The sequence below is a fragment of the Corythoichthys intestinalis genome, chromosome 10 (assembly GCF_030265065.1).
Source record: "Corythoichthys intestinalis isolate RoL2023-P3 chromosome 10, ASM3026506v1, whole genome shotgun sequence".
NCBI classification, from domain to species: Eukaryota; Metazoa; Chordata; class Actinopteri; order Syngnathiformes; family Syngnathidae; genus Corythoichthys; species Corythoichthys intestinalis.
This window is the reverse complement of record NC_080404.1, coordinates 48,594,096-48,616,719: the sequence shown is the minus strand read 5'-3', so window position 1 is coordinate 48,616,719 and position 22,624 is coordinate 48,594,096. Positions and strand designations below refer to the sequence as shown.

The 22,624-nt window shown below is 38.7% G+C and overlaps 1 protein-coding gene across 1 annotated transcript in view; it reads right to left on the bottom strand.

The window, feature by feature from the left end:
• Positions 1-22,624, bottom strand: part of loxl4 (lysyl oxidase-like 4) — a 104,966-nt gene that overhangs the window by 17,456 nt on the left and 64,886 nt on the right. Inside the window, exons 8-11 of the mRNA XM_057848664.1 lie at positions 17,872-18,026; positions 16,408-16,575; positions 12,506-12,668; positions 10,245-10,488 (exon numbers count right to left, since the gene is read on the bottom strand). Of these exons, the coding sequence (XP_057704647.1) occupies positions 10,245-10,488; positions 12,506-12,668; positions 16,408-16,575; positions 17,872-18,026 (730 nt within the window). The remainder of the gene's footprint in view (positions 1-10,244; positions 10,489-12,505; positions 12,669-16,407; positions 16,576-17,871; positions 18,027-22,624) is intronic.

The following is a 22,624-nucleotide window of genomic DNA, read 5'->3' as shown; positions in this document are numbered from 1 at the left end:
TAAGGAGGTGTTTTTGCAGTGTAGTAATGTGATATATGTTAGGAACGGCTTACTTTAAAAGGCATTTTTGTGCAACTTGGTTGTTTATTCTCTGAATAATTGTTGCCAAAAGCGTACCATTACAAAATGTCATTGCCATTGTTTAGATGTTAGAATTTACTACTTGTTCACATTTGGTGTGGGAAAAAAATAGTCCTAAATTACATTTTTGCACAGTAAAATTTGATCTTTGTATACTTTAAAATTTTACATACATATTTGAATAGAATTATCGGCATGACATTATCGGTTATCGGGTGGAAGGGGCAGGAAATTATCGGTTATCGATATAGGTTGAAAAATTTATTATCGTGCATCACTAAATAATAATAATACTTCATTTGACATAATTAAAGCTTTGAATGAGGCAATAAGTTATAACAACAACATTTTCTATGCATGACAAATTTTTTTTTGACAATGACAGTTTTTACTGAAAACGCCCCTCTCGCGTTGTTTTACATAACATGTAAGGCTACTTTGAGGTGTGATAAATAAGTCATTTTTGAATATCTTTTTTCTTTCAACAACTCAAAATGTTCATTAGCGTCTCAGCTATCCATACATATGTAGTTTTTATTTATTTATTAACCCCCTTCTGCCCCATGACGTTCATCTCGTCATCGGGAAAAACAAACAAACAAATCAAAGGCAGTGATGGGGCTGCTGCAAATATTATTCATAACAAGGTACATAGCGACACCTTGAGGCATTTTTGCAGTACATCATACAAACACATCACAATCATCGTCTTCGAAGGAAGGATGTTATGAATAATGCTTGCAGCAGCCCCATCACTGCCTTTGATTTGTTTTTTCCCGATGACGTGATGGGGTTTTAACTAGGGCTGCAGCTATCGAATATTTTAGTAATCGAGTAATCGACTGAAAATTCTATCGATTAATCGAGTAATCGGATAAAACAAATATATTTTTAGGTGAAGAGCAATTATAAATATACATGAGAAAACAAGACATTTCATCTAATCTTGATCCATTTTCAGTCAATCAATGTCTTTATTTTCGATGTATATTGTTGAAAACAGTCAACAATTGCATCTCAGATGTAACTAGAATTAAAAAAAAGACTAATTCACTGCTTTCACTCAAAAAACTTTTAGATGTTATTTAAAAAAAAAAAAAAAAAAAAAAATATATATATATATATATATATATATCTTACCTAAAAATGCCGTTACGCTTGATAACACACATCACTTAAAAGTTAGGATTTTTTCCCACGTGTTTCAATTGAATTTCTCTTTGTGTCAAGCCATTTTTAAGTTCTAGTTAAGTTTTAAGTGACTCTAAACTGCAAGTCCTGATAGGATTTGGAGTTTTTGCAGTGTTCAAAATAAATGTATGATACAGGCTGTATTGGAGCACATTAGGGACCAGTGCTACTTGGTGTTTTATCCAGCAATGACTACTGAGCTAAAATTGATAGTTAGCATGATTAAGTTTTTATTTTACACCCTCATCACTCCACAATGCTATGTTATGTTAAAGCCTGAATGTAAGACACGTTAGCCACGCATCGACAGTGGTCATAATTAATTGAAACCTAGCCCTCCGCAGGGGTAACGTTACGTGAGCTAGTAGCGACAGTAACGTTAATCTTATTTATTAGCTCTTAGCGCTCTTTATTAGCGCTTAGCGCTGTACTGCTTTAAGATGGCGGCGGTTTACTAACGCTGCCCAGATGCGGCCGAGTCTGTCAATTCGCATCTAGTTCAACATACATGTGATCTCTATGAGACTCGGACGCTACCTGTACCAACGTAGCATCGTGCGGGCTAGTATTTAGCAACGTCGGCGTCGTTTGTGGCGGCTGTCGGCTGCAGTAAGTTTTTTTTTTCCCTTCTTCCTCTCCGCATGTGACAGCGCGTTGTCCCGCATTAAAAGTAGTCCGAGCAAAACGTAATGCTTAGAGCTGTCAAAATAAACGATTACTCGAGGTGAATAAAATTACTCGGATCAGTTTTTAAACTCGAGTTACTCGAGTTGCTCGAGTACTCGTTTCAGCTCTAGTTTTAACCCATGTGGGGTTGCTATATGTAACAAGCACACAAAGACTATGTTGGAACTGTTAAAAAAAAAAAAAAAAAGTTAGTAGTTGTAATTATTGTTGTTGTCCGTTGAAAGTTAGTAGTTGCAGTAATTATTATTTGTTATTGTTTGTTAGTTGTTCTATTGACATAAATTCTGTTAATCGCTTTCTCCGCTGTGAATCTTCGCTCCATCCTGCCTGAGTCAGTTGGGACAATGTTCCCACGGTCGACTCTTATATACTTGACTGAAAAGTTCACGAGCCAATAAGTTTAAAACAAAATTCGAACGCTGGGCCGATAACATTTGAGATTTTTTTCCCGTCCCTTTTTTGGGCTTTGATCTCTGCCTTTCCAACATGTTCACCTTTGATGTTAGAAACGGCGGCTGGTGTTTCGACCAATGAAATTGCAGGATTTCAAACAAAACTTACAACTTGAGTGTGCACACACTCACACAACCCCACGATTTCAAATGACACTAAACTTCCGTCAATATACTTATGCAATTCAATCTTCCTGCAAGTAGCGTGCGTGCAGGAGCGTGCGTGCACGTGCACGTACAAGCGTGCACGTGCACGTACAAGCGTGCACGTGCACGTACAAGCGTGCACGTGCACGTACAAGCGTGCACGAGCATGCACGACCATTCATGGTCATGTGTGACCAAGCAGTACTGCAGCAAGCAGTCGCGGAGAGAAAGAAGAGCACCAATGTTTGCGTTGGATTGCAAGGAAAATCACTAATTGGTCTATGGCGCCACCTGTTGGTTTAGTGGTCCAAACACACTCAAAGCACGACACGCACATTATTTGACTGCCTTTGAATAGATTCATTAAAAAATCACGGAAATTGCAATGAATTACATCAGGTTTACAATATATCAAAAATTATTAATTATAATGGTAGTCAATGGTTACATATTATGTAATTTGAACTCATACGTACTCAATTTCTCTAGCCACTTAATGCAACAGTTTAGAAATGACGGCACTGTTTCATTTTGAACGTCTGCCTTTTTTAGCAATCCGGGAGAATTTTCAGATCCCTAGTGTTTTTATTTCTATGCTTACCCTTTGATGTAAAAGAAGAAAGCATCAAAAACATTACAAAATATGTAAATTCCGCACGAGGGTTAAAGTGAGAACAGAACCAGATCTGAAAGCAACCTAAAATTACAGATACTTGAGTGTGTGTGTGCAGGGTTCAGGAGTAACATGTTTTACAAGGAGCACAGTGGCCCCTAACCTAAAATTTTAGAGGCGCACCCTCTCACCCAGTCCTCGCGAGCCGCTATCCAGCTTGTTTTCCATGTCTCCCTCCTTAAACACTGAAGCAAATGATCAACTCATCAGCAAGCTCTGCAGGAGACTGATATCGATCCTGATGATTTAATTCAGGTGTGTTAAAGGATTGAGGAAGAAGTTGAAGTGAAGTAAATGAAATTTTCAAAAGGGAATTGTGAAATGTGTAACTATAGCTGGCAGTGTTAACTTGTAATGTTCACTAAGCATCCTTTCTGTTTACAGCAGTTGACATTGAGTGAACACTGCTCCCCTATGGCGTGTATCCTTATGACCTCACTTCTTGAATATAAGCATGGGTGTCACCATACCACCTCTCACAGAAGTCTGTTTTAGAGCCAGCGTCGCTCAGCCTGTTTACCTGCACTCATTGAATGGAGGTCTTTGAACGTCGTATCCGTAGCGCTAATGTGTTGACGAACAAGCCCACGGCTGCCTTTGCTGTCCTTTTTATGCCAACATGATTTTGTTAAATGGGTGGCTTCACAAGTTACGCACTTCATTTTGTCAAATAACTGCTTGGTAAAGTCAAAGTCAATCTTTGTATTATTATTACTTTTTTTTTCCCAATCTTGTTATTAAATGTACCGATTTATATGCAGGCTGAAAGGTTCGAGAAATGAGACCAAGGTTTCTGATTGACGTGACCCTCTGCGAGGCAAGGTATTCTTCAGAATATGGGAAATGTTGGAACCCGCATTGGTATGCATTGTTATGATAGGCATAATAATTCTGTTTTGCTAAGTTCTTTTCCGTGTAAGCATAAATATCTTATTACTCTTGTTTTAATTTGTTTGTTTTTTTACCCGGAGTCTGCCAATAAGGCTACCTAACCATATTGTGCTGTGCCACCACACCATACCATATACCAGGGTTCACCAAATCTGGACCTCGATGCCATCTATCCTGTCGTGTTTTCCACGTCTCTTTCCCCTAACACACCTGCATCAAATGATCATGTCATCAGCAACCTCTCCAGAAGCCTGATAATTAGGGTTGTTCCGATCATGTTTTTTTGCTCCCGATCCGATCCCGATCGTTTTAGTATCTGCCGATCCCGATATTTCCCGTTCCGATTGCTTTTTTTTTTTTTTTTGCTCCCGATTCAATTCCAATCATACCCGATAATTTTTCCCGATCATATACATTTTGGCAATGCATTAAGAAAAAAATGAATAAAACTCGGACGAATATATACATTCAATTTTTTTATTCATTTGTTTATTATGGCAATAAATCCTCAAGATGGCATTTACATTATTAACATTCTTTCTGTGAGAGGGATCCACGGATAGAAAGACTTGTAATTCCTAAAGGATAAATGTGACTTTGTATATTGTGACTAAATATTGCCATCTAGTGTATTTGTTGAGCTTTCAGTAAATGATACTGTAGCCATTTAACTGTTCTGCCCAAATACATGATGGGAAGTGCAACCATGACTGTGCGTGGTGGCACCAATTGATATATCTTCTCTGCGTTGGGAAATAACATAGGGTGTAAAGAAAAAGATCAATTACTACCTTTCTTCCCCACATTGCTTACCCACGATATTTCTAATTTTTGAGAGAGGGATTTTAAAGCTTTAGCCAATTAAAAAAAGGCTCCAAAGACTGCCAAAATTCACTCTACTCATTTTACGCAGCGTTTTAGCTCTATATATATAGGTAAATCGGCGCCATTATAGATTGAACGCGACAATGCGTGAGTGGGTCGTGCAGCGCATGCGTTAATTGCGTTAAATATTTTAACGTGATTAATTTAAAAAAAATTAATAATTACCGCCGTTAACGCGATAAATTTGATAGCCCTACTTTAAGCCAAAACTAAAGACTCTGGATGAGTGTAAGACATTTTTTCTGTAACGTTAAATGCAATTAGAAAACGATTTAATTAAAAGATATATATATTTTAAAAAAAAGGCATGTCCGATATTTTTTTGCCGATTCCGATACTTTGAAAATGACGTGATCGGGATGATCGATCGGGATGATCGATCGGGACATCTTTACTGATAATGATCCTGATTATTTGATTCAGGTGTGTTGGAGGAGGGACACATGGAAAACACGACAGGAAAAGTGGCTCCGAGGTCCGGATTTAGTGAACCCTGCCATATACTGTATATCAATAATTTTTAAAGTGCAGTCCGGGGTCACAGGAACATTGCTGTCCCCATTTCCCACGGTATTGTACTGTGATTCCTCGTTTTTCGCGTTTAGCATTGGAAAGAAATACATATGAGACATGTTTTTTCACCTTTTTTGCCAAAGTATAATAATAATAAAAAAAAACTTTTATCTATCTATCTATAGATATATTAGGGCTGTCAAAATTATCGCGTTAACGGGCGGTAATTAATTTTTTAAATTAATCACGTTAAAATATTTGACGCAAATAACGCACATGCCCCGCTCAGATTAAAATGAGAGCAGTGTAATGTCCGCTTGTTACTTGTTACCTGTTTTTTGTTGTTTGGCGCCCTCTGCTGGCGCTTGGGTCCGAATTATTTTATGGGTTTGGGGAGTGAGCATGGTGTAATGACATCAACAATGGCGAGCTACTAGTTTATTTTTTGACTGAAAATTTTACAAATTTTAATAAAACGAAAACATTAAGAAGGGTTTTAATATAAAATTTCTATAACTTGTACTAACATTTATCTTTTAAGAACTACAAGTTTTTCTATCCATGGATCACTTTAAGAGAATGTTAATAATGTTAATGGCATCTTGTTGATTTACTGTTATAATAAACAAATACACTACTTATGTACCGTATGTTGAATGTATGTATATATCCGTCATGTGTCTTATCTTTTCATTCCAACAATAATTTAACGAAAAATATGGCATATTTTATAGATGGTTTGAATTGCGATTAATTACGATTAATTAATTTTAAAGCTATACTTAACTCGATTAAAAATTTTAATCGTTTGACAGCCCCGCATTGGCCCGAATATAAGACGGCCCTGATTATAAGACGACCCCCTCTTTTTCAAGACTCAAGTCTGAAAAAAGACTTTTTGAACACCAAATTCATTTTTATACAGAAAATAATTACAGTACATCCGAAACAAATGATTATAACAAAAGTATTCGGCCCCCTTGAACCTTGCAACCTTTCGCCGCATTTCAGGCTTCAAACATAAAGATATAAAATTTTAATTTTTTGTCAAGAATCAACAACAAGTGGGACACAATCGTGAAGTGAACAAAATTTATTGGATAATTTAAACTTTTTTAACAAATAAAAAACTGAAAAGTGGGGCGTGCAATATTATTCGGCCCCCTTGCGTTAATACTTTGTAGCGCCACCTTTTGCTCCAATTACAGCTGCAAGTCGCTTGGGGTATGTTTCTATCAGTTTTGCACATCGAGAGACTGACATTCTTGCCCATTCTTCCTTGCAAAACAGCTCGAGCTCAGTGAGGTTGGATGGAGAGTGTTTGTGAACAGCAGTCTTCAGCTCTTTCCACAGATTCTCGATTGGATTCAGGTTTGGACTTTGACTTGGCCATTCTAACGCCTGGATATGTTTATTTTTGAACATTCCATTGTAGATTTGGCTTTATGTTTTGGATCATTGTCCTATTGGAAGATAAATCTCCGTCCCAGTCTCAGGTCTTGTGCAGATACCAACAGGTTTTCTTCCAGAATGTTCCTGTATTTGGCTGCATTCATCTTCCCGTCAATTTTAACCATCTTCCCTGTCCCTGCTGAAGAAAAGCAGGCCCAAAACCATGATGCTGCCACCACCATGTTTGACAGTGGGGATGGTGTGTTCAGGGTGATGAGCTGTGTTGCTTTTACGCCAAACATATCGTTTTGCATTGTGGCCAAAAAGTTCAATTTTGGTTTCATCTGACCAGAGCACCTTCTTCCACATGTTTGGTGTGTCTCCCAGGTGGCTTGTGGCAAACTTTAAACGAGACTTTTTATGGATATCTTTGAGAAATGGCTTTCTTCTTGCCACTCTTCCATAAAGGCCAGATTTGTGCAGTGTACGACTGATTGTTGTTCTATGGACAGACTCTCCCACCTCAGCTGTAGATTTCTGCAGTTCATCCAGAGTGATCATGGGCCTCTTGGCTGCATCTCTGATCAGTTTTCTCCTTGTTTGAGAAGAAAGTTTGGAAGGACGGCCGGGTCTTGGTAGATTTGCAGTGGTCTGATGCTCCATCCATTTCAATATGATGGCTTGCACAGTGCTCCTTGCGATGTTTAAAGCTTGGGAAATCTTTATGTATCCAAATCCGGCTTTAAACTTCTCCACAACAGTATCTCGGACCTGCCTGGTGTGTTCCTTGGTTTTCATAATGCTCTCTGCACTTTAAACAGAATCCTGAGACTATCACAGAGCAGGTGCATTTATACGGAGACTTGATTACACACAGGTGGATTCTATTTATCATCATCGTCATTTAGGACAACATTGGATCATTCAGAGATCCTCACTGAACTTCTGGAGTGAGTTTGCTGCACTGAAAGTAAAGGGGCCGAATAATATTGCACGCCCCACTTTTCAGTTTTTTATTTGTTAAAAAAGTTTAAATTATCCAATAAATGTTGTTCCACTTAACGATTGTGTCCCACTTGTTGATTCTTGACAAAAAAATTAAATTTCATATCTTTATGTTTGAAGCCTGAAATGTGGCGAAAGGTTGCAAGATTCAAGGGGGCTGAATACTTTTGCAAGGCACTGTATTTGAGAGAAAAAGCATGTTATTTTGCCTCATTCAAATCTTAATATCTGAACATTTAAATATGGTAACTAAAGTGCAATCACATTCGTAAATGAATGGCTTCTGGTTTTTTAAATGTAAATCAACCAATCTATTGTGATAAAACAACAAAATTGCAATAACTGCATTAACCATCAACGTGAAGTCTAACTGTGACTGTAGTCTTGAAACAAATCTGAACCAGGAAAAACGTTGCAATAAAATCATGCAGACTGCTTAAACCCGAGAGTAGCTGAGATCTGTCATGACAGAAAATTGCTTCAATGATATCTGGTGCCATCTAGCGTCGTGAATGGGTATAATGTCTAGACCCCCACTTTTTCAGTCTTATTTCAATGCAAAACACACCCTCTTATATTCGGGCCAATACAGTATATATTTAAAAAAATGGTTTTTGTAATGTAAATGTAATACAGTAATTATGATAAGTTTTAAATATGTTACTGTCCCACCAAATTATGTCCACTTAAATCCGCTCAGGCTGCTCACTTTCACACAATGAGTTGTCACAGCAACTGTTTAATAAGTTAAACGTTAATTGACGCATGTGGCACTTTCGGTTAGGGTTTCATGGGTAACTTTAATAACCAACTCCAATGCATTGACTGACCAGGAAAAGCGGCAGGACGGAGAATGACAGTTATTTATTTATTTGAAATTGGAAAAAAAATCTGCGATGGACTGAGGGCACAAAGTTTGAAGCGTGAAGTAGCGAGGGATCACTGTACCTATTAGATTTTATTCAACCGTTTGAAGCCAGCGATTGCCTGGCGCCCAGTCTATCCATTCTGCTTTCCTCTATATCAGTGGTCCCCAACCTTTTTTGCACCACAGACCAGTATGACTTGTTCCTTTTTTCACGGACAGGCAATGTGTGGCAGAAAATGAAAGTAAATATAAAATAACCGGGCTAAAAACAAACATTAAGTGCTGGGAAAATGTAACTCACCATATGCTGAATCAACCTTTTTTAACAGCGGCCTCTCCTAAAACTTGACAGCAAATATTCTTGGTTGCAAGCAGAATGAGTTATCTCCAGTCGTGAAAGGTTACTTGGCTTTAGCAATACGGTTCGCCACGAGGTATGATGCTCTCAGTGCATTCGCTTTTGTTGTATCGTTTGCTAACTTTTAGCCACATATTATGAAGAATGGACTTGGTTGTAGGCTCCTCTTTTGGCTCAGCAGGTGGTCTTTTCCCCGTAAAAAAGCTGTCCAAAGACGTTGCCACCCGCAGCACACAGCCAACAGCTGCTAACGTTACTGTTTACATTGACTGACGCTCGGCTGCAAACACCCCAGTAAGGGGGGGCAACCACTAGAGGGCAACATACACACATTTTTACTCAGTTTAGTTTAGATGTGTCAAGAGGTAAAGACCAAATTGCGGTCATTAACAAATTATTCATTATTTCTCTGCGGCCCGGTAGCAAATGCGCCACGGACCGGTCCCCGGCCCGGTGTTTGGGTATCCCTGCTTTATATGATCATGACCCATACAGTACAGAGACAAATCAAATACATAGTTTTCAGTTAACCCCAAGAAAAAAAGCACTCAAGCCAAAGCAAAGATTTGAACTCAGAACACTTTCATACTAATAAAAACATACATTTATCTAAATGGAAAGTAAATGAATACTTCCTGCTTTTCTACTGAAATGTTCCTTCACTCTTAGCATGAACATGGCACATGACAGGCCTTTAGGTGCTATGCACGTCATCAAATGGAACAGAGCGTGCTCAGCACTCAAGTGGAATGACGTTCACCAGAGTTGATGACTACTTTTCATCTATTCACAGCTGCTAAAAAAAAAAAGCTACAAAGATTCCTGTGTTAAGATGCCGGGCTTGCTTGCTCCCCTCTGATTCCTTGTCATAATCTACTTGTTTTCTTTCCGGCAGGTCATTAAATTAAATATAAACTCCGAATTACATTACTAGGCAATTAATGCATGTTTTTGAAAAACCACAACTCATCTGTGTCCAGAAGCTTCTAAAATAAATGACCAAATGCTTAACCACAACATCTCATATATAAGAAAGCTTTCTCTTTACTGCAAGAACTGTCTGCAACACCTGTAAATTAACCCGTGCTGGGATGTTTTTACCTGTGACATTGGTGCCACGTCCAGCTCTCTCTTGTCGCTTTGGGTCTGAAATCGGATCGTCCGAGATTCATGATGCGTGAAGAGAAGCGCAGCAGCCGTCTGTGGCCGTAGGGCCAGTTCATTCGGGCAGCGGAGGAGGACAGACAGTTCTCCTCATTGGCACAGCTCAGAAGGTGGAGCGGTCGGTCTTCAAGGTAGGCCGTCTCCTGAACCAGCTGGGCATCCAGAACAAGGTCGGGGGCCGCTAAAGCAGGTGATGCAAGATGGTAGTTGAATTTTTTTTTTCTTTAATTTAACTCTATTATTAGAATAAAAAACTGTTGAACTGTTGAGCTTGCTTTCAAAAGTTGACTTATACTACAAACAACTTGAAGGCCAAATGATTACCGTAACTTTCGGACTATGAGTCGCTACTTTTTCCCTTCATTTTTAATCCTGCGGTTTATAGTCCAGTGCGGCTTATATGTTGATTTATTTGGGTTGATAGGTAACACTTTATTTGACAGCGGTGTCATAACACTGACCATCATAATTATGACATGACACTTGATGACGTAAGCATGCAGTAATGCCCATAATAGTGACACATGAGCATTCGTAGCATTTGAGCTAGCGGTTGTTTGTGAGGCAAATTACCGTAATTTTCGGACTATAAGTCCCTACTTTTTGCTTCATTTTGAATCCTGCGGCTTATTGTCCAGTGTGGTTTAATTGTTGATTTATTTGGGTTAATAGGTAACACTTTATTTGACAGAGGCCTCATAAGACCATCATAACTGTGTCATGACACTATCATGGGGATTACTGAATGCTTATGATGGATGTAAATGATAATGACAGTGTCATGTCATAATCATCTGTCTAATGACAGTCATATGGCGCCACCGTCAAATAAAGTGTTACCAAATACCGTAACTAGCAATTAATGAAACAAATGGAACAGTTTCAGAACTAATTATTTAGAATCTTGAGGTACCACTGTATCGATTCATGGCTGGAGCATATCGATAACCTATTGGAATAGAAAATATTGTGATACTATCTATATAACGTAATTTTCAGACTATAAGCCGCTATTTTTTTCCTACATTTTGAATGGTGCGGCCTATTTGTTGATTTATTTGGGTAAATAGGTCACACATTCCTCCTAGCATGCATTGCAGCGGTACATACTGTATATAAATAATCAAAATTTTATGTTCGATGTTAATTATTTCTTCAGTTACTGTTCCAGTTGTTTCATTAATTGCTAGTTATGGTATTTGATAACACTTTATTTGACAGCAGCGTCATAAGACCGTAATAAGATCAAAGCAATAACACAATCAAGGGCATTACTGAATGCTTATGACAGATGTCATTAAGTGTCATCCAGCAAATTATGTTGCTAACTCCATTTAAGTCCAGCTTGGGTCTTTTACATCCTTTCAAGAGTGAAACAATTTGCCAGGTAACACTAAATGACATCTTATAACCATACATTAATGCTCATGACTGTGTCATGTCATAATTATGTTTGTCTTATGTTGATCATATGGCGCTACCGTCAAATAAAGTATTACCAAATACCATAACTAGCAAATAATGAAACAACTGGAACAGTAACTGAAGAAATAATTGGCACTGAACATTAATTTCAATTGTTGTATACATCTGTAGCGATGGAATGCATGCTAGGAGGCATGTTGGACAACAACAACAGACTGTGTCAGTCATACTTATGTTTGTCTAATGACAGTCATGCGGCCCTACCGTAAAATAAAGTGTTACCAAATACCATAACTAGCAAATAATGAAACAACTGGAACAGTAACTGAAGAAATAATTGGCACAGAACATTAATTTTGATAGTTTTTTTTACATCTGTCGCGCTGCAATGCATGCTAGGAGGCATGTTGGACAACAACAGTGTTGACAGCGGTGGTTGACTGCCTCCCCCAAAGGAGCAGTGATGGCCAAATGAAGCTTCTTGAAGCTATGAAGCCTTGTAGCCAATTGGTTCAAAGCTTTGTGGTGGTTCATTTGGTCTTATGACAGTCGTATGATGCCACTGTCAAATAAAGTGTTACCGGTTCATATTTTTTGCTGTAAATATTATAATACTGTGAGGACAGCAGCAGCTTATGGTCCAGTGCGGCTTATCTATGAACAAATGTCGTTTTCGTGCCAAATTTGGTGGTTAGCGGCTTATAGTCTGGTGCGCCTAAAAATTACGGTAATTGAAAACACTGTGAACTATAAGAAGTAAAAGTCCATCTTACTCTCTGAGCAGGTGACTCCAGCTGCCTTAGCACCCCCCCCTCGTGGACAGTGCAAGTGGTTGTTACGACGACACTGTTGAACTGAGAATTCGGTGCCGACGCAGTGAGTTCCGCTGAGGATGAGCTCTGCTGCATTTGGGTTGCTGGACCAGTACCAGGTGTCCTGTTGTAGGCAAGGGGCAGTTGTAATTCATTGTCCATCAGGCTGAATTAAAGCTAGTGACTATAGATTGACCTCCAGCTCATCATTTGTTTATTTGTCTTTCATTAACACCCTCCGAGAGATTGAACGAGCGCTACAATTTATTAAAAAGATGGAAAGGGTCAGTTAGGGCCTCTCGGATTAAGCATTCAAGGGAACTTTAAAGACTTACAGAGTCTAATAAAGCCACAATTGTTCTCTTTTACCAAAATATGCTATTAGAAACACATAAAATACTGGCGTTGATTTGAAAATCTATCATCTTTAAGACATGTTTTGACCTGTGCGCCATGTTTTACGTGCACAATGGATGCTCGGGGTGATGACGTCGTTTGTAACTGTCACTAGACAAACACTATCGGGTTCCTGCAATTTATTCTGCACGGCGAGACGTCCAACACATGCGCACATCGGTTAAAAGCGGCGATGTACTTACTATTTGTGTTTTTATTAACTCTTTTATTCCCTTTTCATTGCCTCAAAATACTTTTTGCATGTGTTTCCCTCTCATACTTTTAAGCATTGTGTTTTCTTGTGGTAGCTTTAAAGCAGATTGTTGATCTGTTGACCGCATTAGTCACATAGCATATTTAAACCACCTTATTTGACAATACTACGTTTAAGTATTTTTTTTCAGATATCTTTAGTTTGTTCTGTCTGTATGTATCTAAACAAAACAAGCTGAAAGCGCACGGTAGTACTTTGGGTGTCAAATTCGCCTCTTGTAGGACGTTTCACTTGTGTAGCACATTTTGGCAAAACACCAGTTTTTTTCCCCTACTCTCGTCTTGTCTCATCCTGTCTTTCCCGTTCATTTTGCTTTTGCTGCTCGTTTTGTGAAATATCGACGATGCTGCCATGTTCATTAATGTTCTCCTCGGGTTCAAATTGAAAGGGTTGAACAGGTGACATGTTTATGTCACAAGAGTCTAACTCTGGAAGCTCGGCAGCGTAACCATGTGACGTCGCCGCCCTGCGACGTCAACAACAATGGCGACCTACTAGTTAAACTAATTTTACAAATTGTATAAAAACTAGGGCTGTCAAAATTATCGCGTTAACGGCCAGTACCGTATTTTTCGGACTATAAGTCGCGGTTTTTTTCATATTTTGGCTGGGGGTGCGACTTATACTCAGGAGCGACTTATGTGTGGAATTATTAACACATTATGATATAATTTCACATGTTATTTTGGTGTTTTGCAGTGATACCAGGGGTCGCGTTAACCGAATATTTTCCGTCGTTGACCGATTTTTTAAAACGGTGACGGAAAAAACTGAAGTCCATCAGTCATTTTGACCGGTTGCAATTCACACCCCAGACCACAGGGTGGCGAGTGAGCGTATTAATTAGCTATTGTCTCTCTTGATGCATGACGTCGTTGGCCTTACTCTGAAACAATGTCAAGACAACTGAGTGTCCGAAGTTTCTTCAAAAAGCCCCAAAACGACGATGGTGTTGATAAAAGAGGTGAAAAAACAGGGACTGCATAAGCGGGCACGCAATTCAAGTCCATGCGCACCAGGAGGAAAGTGTGAGACTACGTTCAGGCCACAGCAGGTGAACTGTTAATTTCATTGTTCCATATGCTACATATGGTAGGCTACCTACCTAATGGGGACCACTGTCAGCTGTTTTTGTCACTGCGGAGAAAAAGTTACATATTCATCTGCTTGATGTGTGATGGCACGGTGTGGATTCTCTGTTAAGCTTGTTCGGACAGAATATTAATTTAAAACGAATGAAAACTAAATACTGTTGAATATGTTGAAGCGGTATGCAATGTTAAGAGTCTTGTTAGCTGTAGGCGCACTATCCTATTCCCCTCACTATCCACTCGCGGTGGCCTGCGCTTGTCAGTGACGATTCTTATTCTCGCTATATGACTATACAACTTTAACATTTGTTAATAATACGCTCTGTGTGTAGTATCATCCATCGCTTTTCCTTTTTAAATGGGCACTTAGAAGCGAACGCAAGAAGTAACAACGGGATCATTTTTAAACGGGCATTTCACGGGAGAGCATTTCGACTCTTCGGCCAATCATATAGCGAGAGCGAGTTGATAGTGAGGGGACCGCGCGCGGCTCTTAAGTGTCTCTGTCACGTGACTGTCGTAGCCGGTGTAGGCCCTTGAACCTACACCGGTAACGCGCTCGGCCAAATGGACACACAAGTACGGAAGGTGAATTATGCCAAACAAAGGGTCACCACAATGTCATTATCATCATTTTAAAAATTTAAGTGACGGGTAAAAATAGATTATGACCGGATTTTTATGACCCTGTCAGTCAAAATGACAGACAACGAAAAAGTCTAGCGCAACCTCTGAGTGACACTGATGGTTTTGTAAAGTTGTTAGCATGTTCTTATGCTATAGTTATCTGAATAACTCTTTATAGCTATGGCCACGTTCGCGTTCTGCCTTTGGCAGTGTATGTTCAATTGTATTATTGACTTTTTTATCTTGAAATGGATGCATTTAGTTTGTGGCGCTTTCACGCCCACGTGAGGGCGCACTCGCACTTGTTTACGTGACACGCCAGAAGAAGACGGACAGCTACGTAGCTCTGAGTGTGAGTGGGCGAGTAGCTAGAGAGAATAGACGGATGCGAACCTACTTTCATTGTTTATGCTTTTAAATCATCTCTACAGAGGCAACGCCTGCGTGTATCATCTTTTCTGTTGTTGTTGTGTGTTTTCCACCCGCGATCGGACACTTAGAGCCAGTTGTGTGGTTGTTTGAACGATGTGCTAATGATAGCGAACGCATGCTAACCTGTTACTGATTACTAATAGCACCTAATTATCATTTATTTACGTTGATGCGAACCTGTTTTCTATCGAGGACCAAATTGATTCAGCAAATTATACGGACGTCCAGCATTGTCTTTTGGGAGTTCGCTGTATAGCCAGGACAGGCCGTAGCGTAGGACAGTATATTCACATTTCGTTGTTCATGCACTGTACACTGTACATTTATTTAGCATGTTGTTCTCTATTGTATTTTTTTTATTAAATTGCCTTTCAAGATGACATGTCTGTTCTATGTGTTGGATTTTATCAAGTAAATTTCCCCCAAAAATTCGACTTATACTCCGGTGCGACTTGTATATGTTTTTTTTCTCTTCGTTGGGCATTTAATGGCTGGATCGACTTATACTCAGGAGCGACTTGTAGTCCGAAAAATACGATAATTAATTTTTTAAATTAGTCACGTTAAAATATTTGACGCAATTAACGCACATGCCCCACGCAAACAGATTAAAATGATGGCACAGTGTCATGTCCACTTGATACTTGTGTTTTTTGTCTCCCTCTGCTGGCACTTTGGCGCGACTGATTTTATGAGCATTGTATAATTATTGACATCAACAATGGCAAGCTACTAGTTTTTATTAAAACGAAAACAAACTAGCGCCCTATAATGGTAGGCGTGGCTAACCGGCAGATTAAAAGACTAATTTCTCGTCATCTGCGCTTCGCTAAATTGTTTGTATATAGTCGAATCGTCTCAAAATATGATTGTAATTCACATAATAATGCTATTTAAGACTTTTTTTCTCCTGCCATATGCTCTTTAAGATCTACTAGTCTTTCTAGCCGTGGATCCCTTTCAAGTGGATGGAAGCATCTGGTGTAGGTAAAAAAAAAACAACAAAAAAATGATGGACTAATGCGATGTCATGTTCAGGTTACCTGATGTGCACTCGCAGCAAATCCGAAGCCCAACTGTCTGCACACTACCATGGCCTCATTGATACTCCAGTTCTCGCTGCAGACTGAACCCCACCGCTTACGGCCGCCTACTTCCATTAGCACTTCCACTCGACCCTCGGTGGGAACCCGGCCACCAGACAGGCGCACCTGCAAACACGTTTAAGAATATTTACTTTTGCGTAGAGAAGCAAGTATAATTCTTTAAATGGTTTACAGCCAGAGGTGAAAGTGGTTAGAATTTCTTGCCGGAACTCCCCGACGTGAAGGTCGCCACGGTGAAAGAAATTGTATTTAGTTATCTATTTTGGGGTAAAACTACTAAAATGCAAAGAAAACTCTTTTTGGTCAGTTATTGCTATAACACATACAAAAATTGATTTTCAATCAAAATTGTATTTTTTCAATAATTTGCAAAATAAAAGTGAACAAAAACAGCTATAACCCCAGCCTCCATCTTCTAATTTTTATTTTCCCTCATTTCCTCACATACTAAATGCCAAATCTCAATTTTAACTACTTAGGAACATAGGATGTATATCAAAATTAAAGATAATGTAAACATTTACTTTTTGTTGTGTTTTTTTAATAATATAGGAGTAACATACATTCAGAAAAATAAGTACAAATGACTTGTATTATGCAGAGTGAAATGGAATATATTTTGAAGATTTCGCAAATATTGACTTTTTTAAATCCAAAGGAAATGAATAAATAACCTGACATAAATAAACAAATATAAGTCCAAAGTGCACATTGACAGCTAAGATGTTCTGAAGCTCCCCATCAGAGCAAATAAAACTAAATATGATAAATAAGCTACCTTAACTCTTTCCTTGCTCTTAAAGATTACATCCATTTTCTGTTGCATTGCCCTTTTTTTATTTTTTATTTTATTTTTTTGCTGTTTCAGAAAACATGCACATTTGAACCAATCAGAGCTAACTATCTCTGGTGATCACATGTCAGTATGTCAGCCAATTGAACGGATAAATGAGTGCAGGCGTTTTGCTTTGCTGCGTGCATTCGCACATTAACGTGACTCGTCATCGTCAAACTCAGATAACTGCAGCAGCTGGGGAAACCTCCATGCCGCCCGTGGAATAAAATAAATAATAAATATCGGTGGAAACGGGTTACGTTACACAAGCACTTTATTATGCTTGTTGTTAACACTTGTGTATGTACTAAATCTGATTGCTGTAGATTGTTTTCTTCTTGGAGATGAAATGCATGTGTAGCAGCTTTGTATTTTTTTTTTTTTACATAGTGTTTTGACAGTTGCCGTCATATTTTCGGAATCAAAGCACCGTATACCGGAACTGCGTTACGGCCCTGAATCTTAACCCGGAACTGCGTTCCAGCCATGAATCTTATACCGGAACTGCGTTCCTGACCGTTCCTGCCCACTTTCACCCCTGTTTACAGCATTTCTATTGCGAATACCGTGTACTCTGTGCCGGTTTTAGGGACGTTACAGCGCACTGAAGCATCCTGACTGTGTTTGAATGTCCAGGGTCGAACTTCCTGGAAAAAGCAGTCGAGGATGGAGCGCTCTGTTCCTGTGCACTGCACACTGTTCATGTGGATGGGTCCAGTACCTGCAAAGGTAAGAGAGTGTATTTTTTCGTATTTTGTCTGTTCAGCAGAGGATATCCAGCAATGATATCCGGAGACAAAACATAGAATGACATAAAAATGCATTACACCATTCTTGAGTACACTGAAACGTTTACATTACCAAGTTTTCACGTGACATTCATTCCTTCAGGGCCACCCAGTATAAACCCAAGTGCAAAGCATGAACGCTTTGGGTTACATCAGTTTTGTTTTGTTTTTATTCCAAGTGAAATAAAAAAGGAGCTATGAAAAGTTCATATCTATAATGATAAAAGGCTATTGCAAGGCAAGCAGCAGAACCTGCAGCATCGACACACCTCATTGCCGACCCTCTGTTGCTAGGGCAAACAACCACAAATAATGTGCTCAGTCCATCAAATAAGGGCAAATTTGTGTCAAGACTTGTACTTTCTTCATTTGTTGATGAAATCCAGATTCTCTTAAATGACATGAACCAACATTTATGAAGGCAAACAGTCAGTTCCATAAAGACGGCATTTTTACAACACCACAGTTATAGCTCTAGTGTATTCTTCATGCATAGGACATAAACTATAAACATGAAAATGAATGCGCATTTGAGAAAGTACCACCACCATGCATATCCACAAAAACCAAGGGTAGGAGAGAAAAAGCCAGTTAGACTTCGGAATGGGAAGCAGTTGTTGCTGTTAGATTGCAGCCCTCCTCATACATTGGTTACACATGTGGTGAGAAATGTCAAAAAAGACATATCTGCACTGCTATCGCATTGGTAAATCCCACAAGCTGGATTTATCGCGACAAGGGTGTGCAAGGGCTCACATCAGCAATCCCCCCCCAAAAAAAACAGCAGCCACAGGCTGTACTCTACACTTCCTTTGGAAATTCTGTGAAAACCTTGAAATAAATTTCCACAGCACTCACAGTACACATCTGATGAACATTTATGGTGTTTTGCTCCCTCGCGTGTGTGTCTGGAGGTAAACACACATGATGAGGGGAAACTTATGAACGGAATAAGATATAACAGTTGATTGAGAAATAGAAACATTACATAATTTAACACTATAATTTTGAGGTAATTTGGGATCACATTCACTCACTTAACACCATCAAAACACAATTTCCACATCCTGGTACTCTACTGCCCCTTTCCCACTGAAACTAGTCAACGCGCGTTTTTTCCAAGCCGATGCAACCCACTAGCAATTGGCATTTGGCACCTTTCCCAATGACAAAAAAAGCCGTGTCTTTAAAAACAAAACAAAAAAAAAACCTTTATTTACACAAAAACAACTACAAATAATGGGCAAACAATTCACATACAATCAACAGAATTACAACAACAACAACAAAATAATAAATAAAATGGTCGGGGTCATTTTTAACAGAATTACAACAACAACAACAAAATAATAAATAAAATGGTCGGGGTCATTTTTAACACAAGCCGTACTATTGGCAAAGTCTTTTGGTCCTTATAGCTTTGGGGTTCAAAGAGGAACTTAAATCGTCCAAATATAAGGAAAACATTTTCCCAAAAACATGAAAATTTGGTCTTTGATTAACATATTTTACACAGTGAATGTGAAACCATTTCTGGTTCTTCAACGTTGGATAGGCCAAACAAAATATGTCTAAAAACAATTTTCAATGATGGCACAACTTTGGAATTAATATATTTGTTCAGGTCAACCCAAAAGATGTGGGAGTAAGTACATTCCCAAAACAAACGGGAAATAGTTTCCTCTGCATTTGCACAAAAAAACATAATGTCTCAATATTAATTTTAAATTTAACCATTGTCATCTTTACAGGATAACACCTGTGAAATAATTTGAGTGTGATTTCTTTTACTTTATTCCTTAATAAATATTTTCTAGGCAAAAGCCAAGTATGTTTCCATTCAATATTTTCGTAAAAAATTATTCCAATAAGAAATAACTGCAGGTTTGGAAACTATATCGTTTTAAATAAGTCCTCTCAAAAAATGGTTGGAGGCTTCAGAGCTTAATAGTGCACATTTATAACCAATAAACAGAGACTTTGGATCAAATATTGGCACGTTACAATTTCTACCTTCAGGAGAATTTTGTAATAATCTTCGAGAGCACTCTGGTACAATAACCAATAAAATAAAAGTAAAAATCATTGCATTCCAAAAAGACAGTAATGAAGCATTATTCATCCAAACAGCATGAGTGCCCTCTAGTGGAGAAAATAGCTCCTAGTTTGAATAGTGAATGCTTCCTTCATAGTTACTATTATGAAATTAAAAGGATTATATCTCTGGTTTTCCATGGTCAATTAGTTCCAAATAAAAACTGGGACAGAGGTTTAAATCCACGCTTTCGATTCATGTAGAGGGCAGCGCTCTATGTCAAATACTTCATTTTTTTATGGTGCTTTAAAGACGCCACGTGATTGAATAGGCTGGTGTGATCATAGAACGGCAAGCTTGCGTCAGATTGGTGTAGTGGAGTCATGCGATTATTGTTGCGACGTCTCATGGGTGAAATTGGCAGGGCTACTCTTGGCATCACTGGCAAAAAAATTATTCATTGGTATATTTATTATTTTGTCGGAATATCTGTTTGATTTGTTCAGAGCATGGTAAAAAAAACTGTAAAATTGTATAGCATTTAAGCTAGCAGACTGTTGTTATGCAAGTTAACCAACTGTTCTCTTGTTGTACTTACTTTTTTTTTTTTTAAATACCATTTGAGGCCAGACTCAGGTATTTTAATTTATTTTTAAATGAAAGTGCAATTCTATTCTGCAATGTTTGAAGAAACACTTGGGAGTTTTATTTTGTAATCACATTTAATGCTCTTTTGAAAGTGCAATCTTAGCCTTTGTTTTACATCTCCTAAAATGTATTCTGCAACGCATTAAATGTTCCTAATTCGACTACTCGATTATTTGAACTAACTCGTTGATAGATAATCGTCTACTAAAATAATCGATAACTGCAGCCCTACAAGGAATTCTCAGCTTCCGCTAAATTGACAAAAAACAAGTGATCGAAAGGATACTTTGTGTGTACATATCATACAACGCGCTCAACTTTTGTTCAAAATAAGGTTTTTATCACTGTTTACGATGTAGCTTGTTTTTTATTCATTCGCCTAGCTTCACAGTCCTTTAAACAGCTTGGACGCTGAACGTCTTCAGAGTTGAGAGTGCATTGTTCTACTACAGCGAACCGAGATGAGTCATTGGTTAAAGGTTGGGTTTGCCCCGCCCATCGGCTGCTGAGCGTCTCTTGGGGTCTATGGGCAGTGGGCTTGGCTCAGCTGGCCCGGACGCTCTGCTTCTCTGCATTGGATGATCTGTCTGAGGCCGAATCCCTATTTGATTGACAGCGAAAAATGAGCGAATCAGTGGTTTTGCCATGTTAACATCTGCGGGAGGCATTTTTCGATATTCATTTGTTGTTCTGAGTTGACACTTTCCTAATCATCCTAACGACACTTTCTTTGTTAAAAACGACTAGCAAAAAAAAATCAAGCTTCTTCTTTTTTTAGGGATGTCCCCCCTCGGATTTTTTTGCACCCAAGTCCAAGTCACCTGATTTTGATAACCTTCCGATACACAGCCCCGATCCGATACCGAAAAAATGTGTTGTTAAAAAAAAAAATTAAAATAAAATAAAAATAAAAACGTCATTTTAAACATGTTAGTTGGGACAGTATTTTAAAACAAGAATAACTGAGAAAAATGCTTGTCTTTATGCTTCATTTAGTGACTCCACTCAATTCCACTCACGTTGCTGAGAAAGCCTCGCTTACACAATTGCCACAGCTACACGAAGTTTTGCTCAACGAGCTCATAAATTTGCCGGCTTTGAAGATTGCACTAACTATCCTTCTCTGGCAATATCAAAACTTCTGAGCTGTCACTCATTGTTAACTTTAAAAAGCAGCTGAACAAGAGCAGGGCGGTTAACCGAAAATTTACCGTTACCGACATTCTTCACGATGACCAACGTAATTTTGACCATGTCGGTAAATTCGGTAATTTAATAAAAGAAGAAAATATAGTCTTTTCATCCCGCTTTGACTCTGTCGTTCGGCTATGTTCATTCCCCTTTAAGAAAGTAGACAGTGTGCTTACGTTTGGAGTCACATGGTTTTCAGGAAGCCAATCAAACAGAAGCCCGGTAGGCTAACGCTAGCTGCTAACGCTAGCGGCTAACGCTACAAGTAAACGGGATGAAGTCGGGCTTAAGTTAGCTTCGCCAAACTTTCACCCGACATTAAGTAAACTCTTGACAGTTTCCAGATAGGGATGGAAAAACCGAGGCTTTCTGAAACAATGAACCACTTTTAAGACAATTGCCCTATATTGAATCACTGTTTGACACACTGCAAGAGCCCCATCTACTGGATAAACAGTGCACGTTTCTTTTTAAAAGTAAAGTTGACAAATTGCCTCAGCATTACATACAGTATCTTCAATGGAATTAAGTGGATGTCGTCTATTTCCCAGGAGATCGTGTCGTCATTAAGTGTGATTTACACAATTAAAGTTGACCTCTTTAAGCCTGTGTCATTGCTTATCTGTGAAGATGTGTTCAAAGCAGTATTTGTAATAC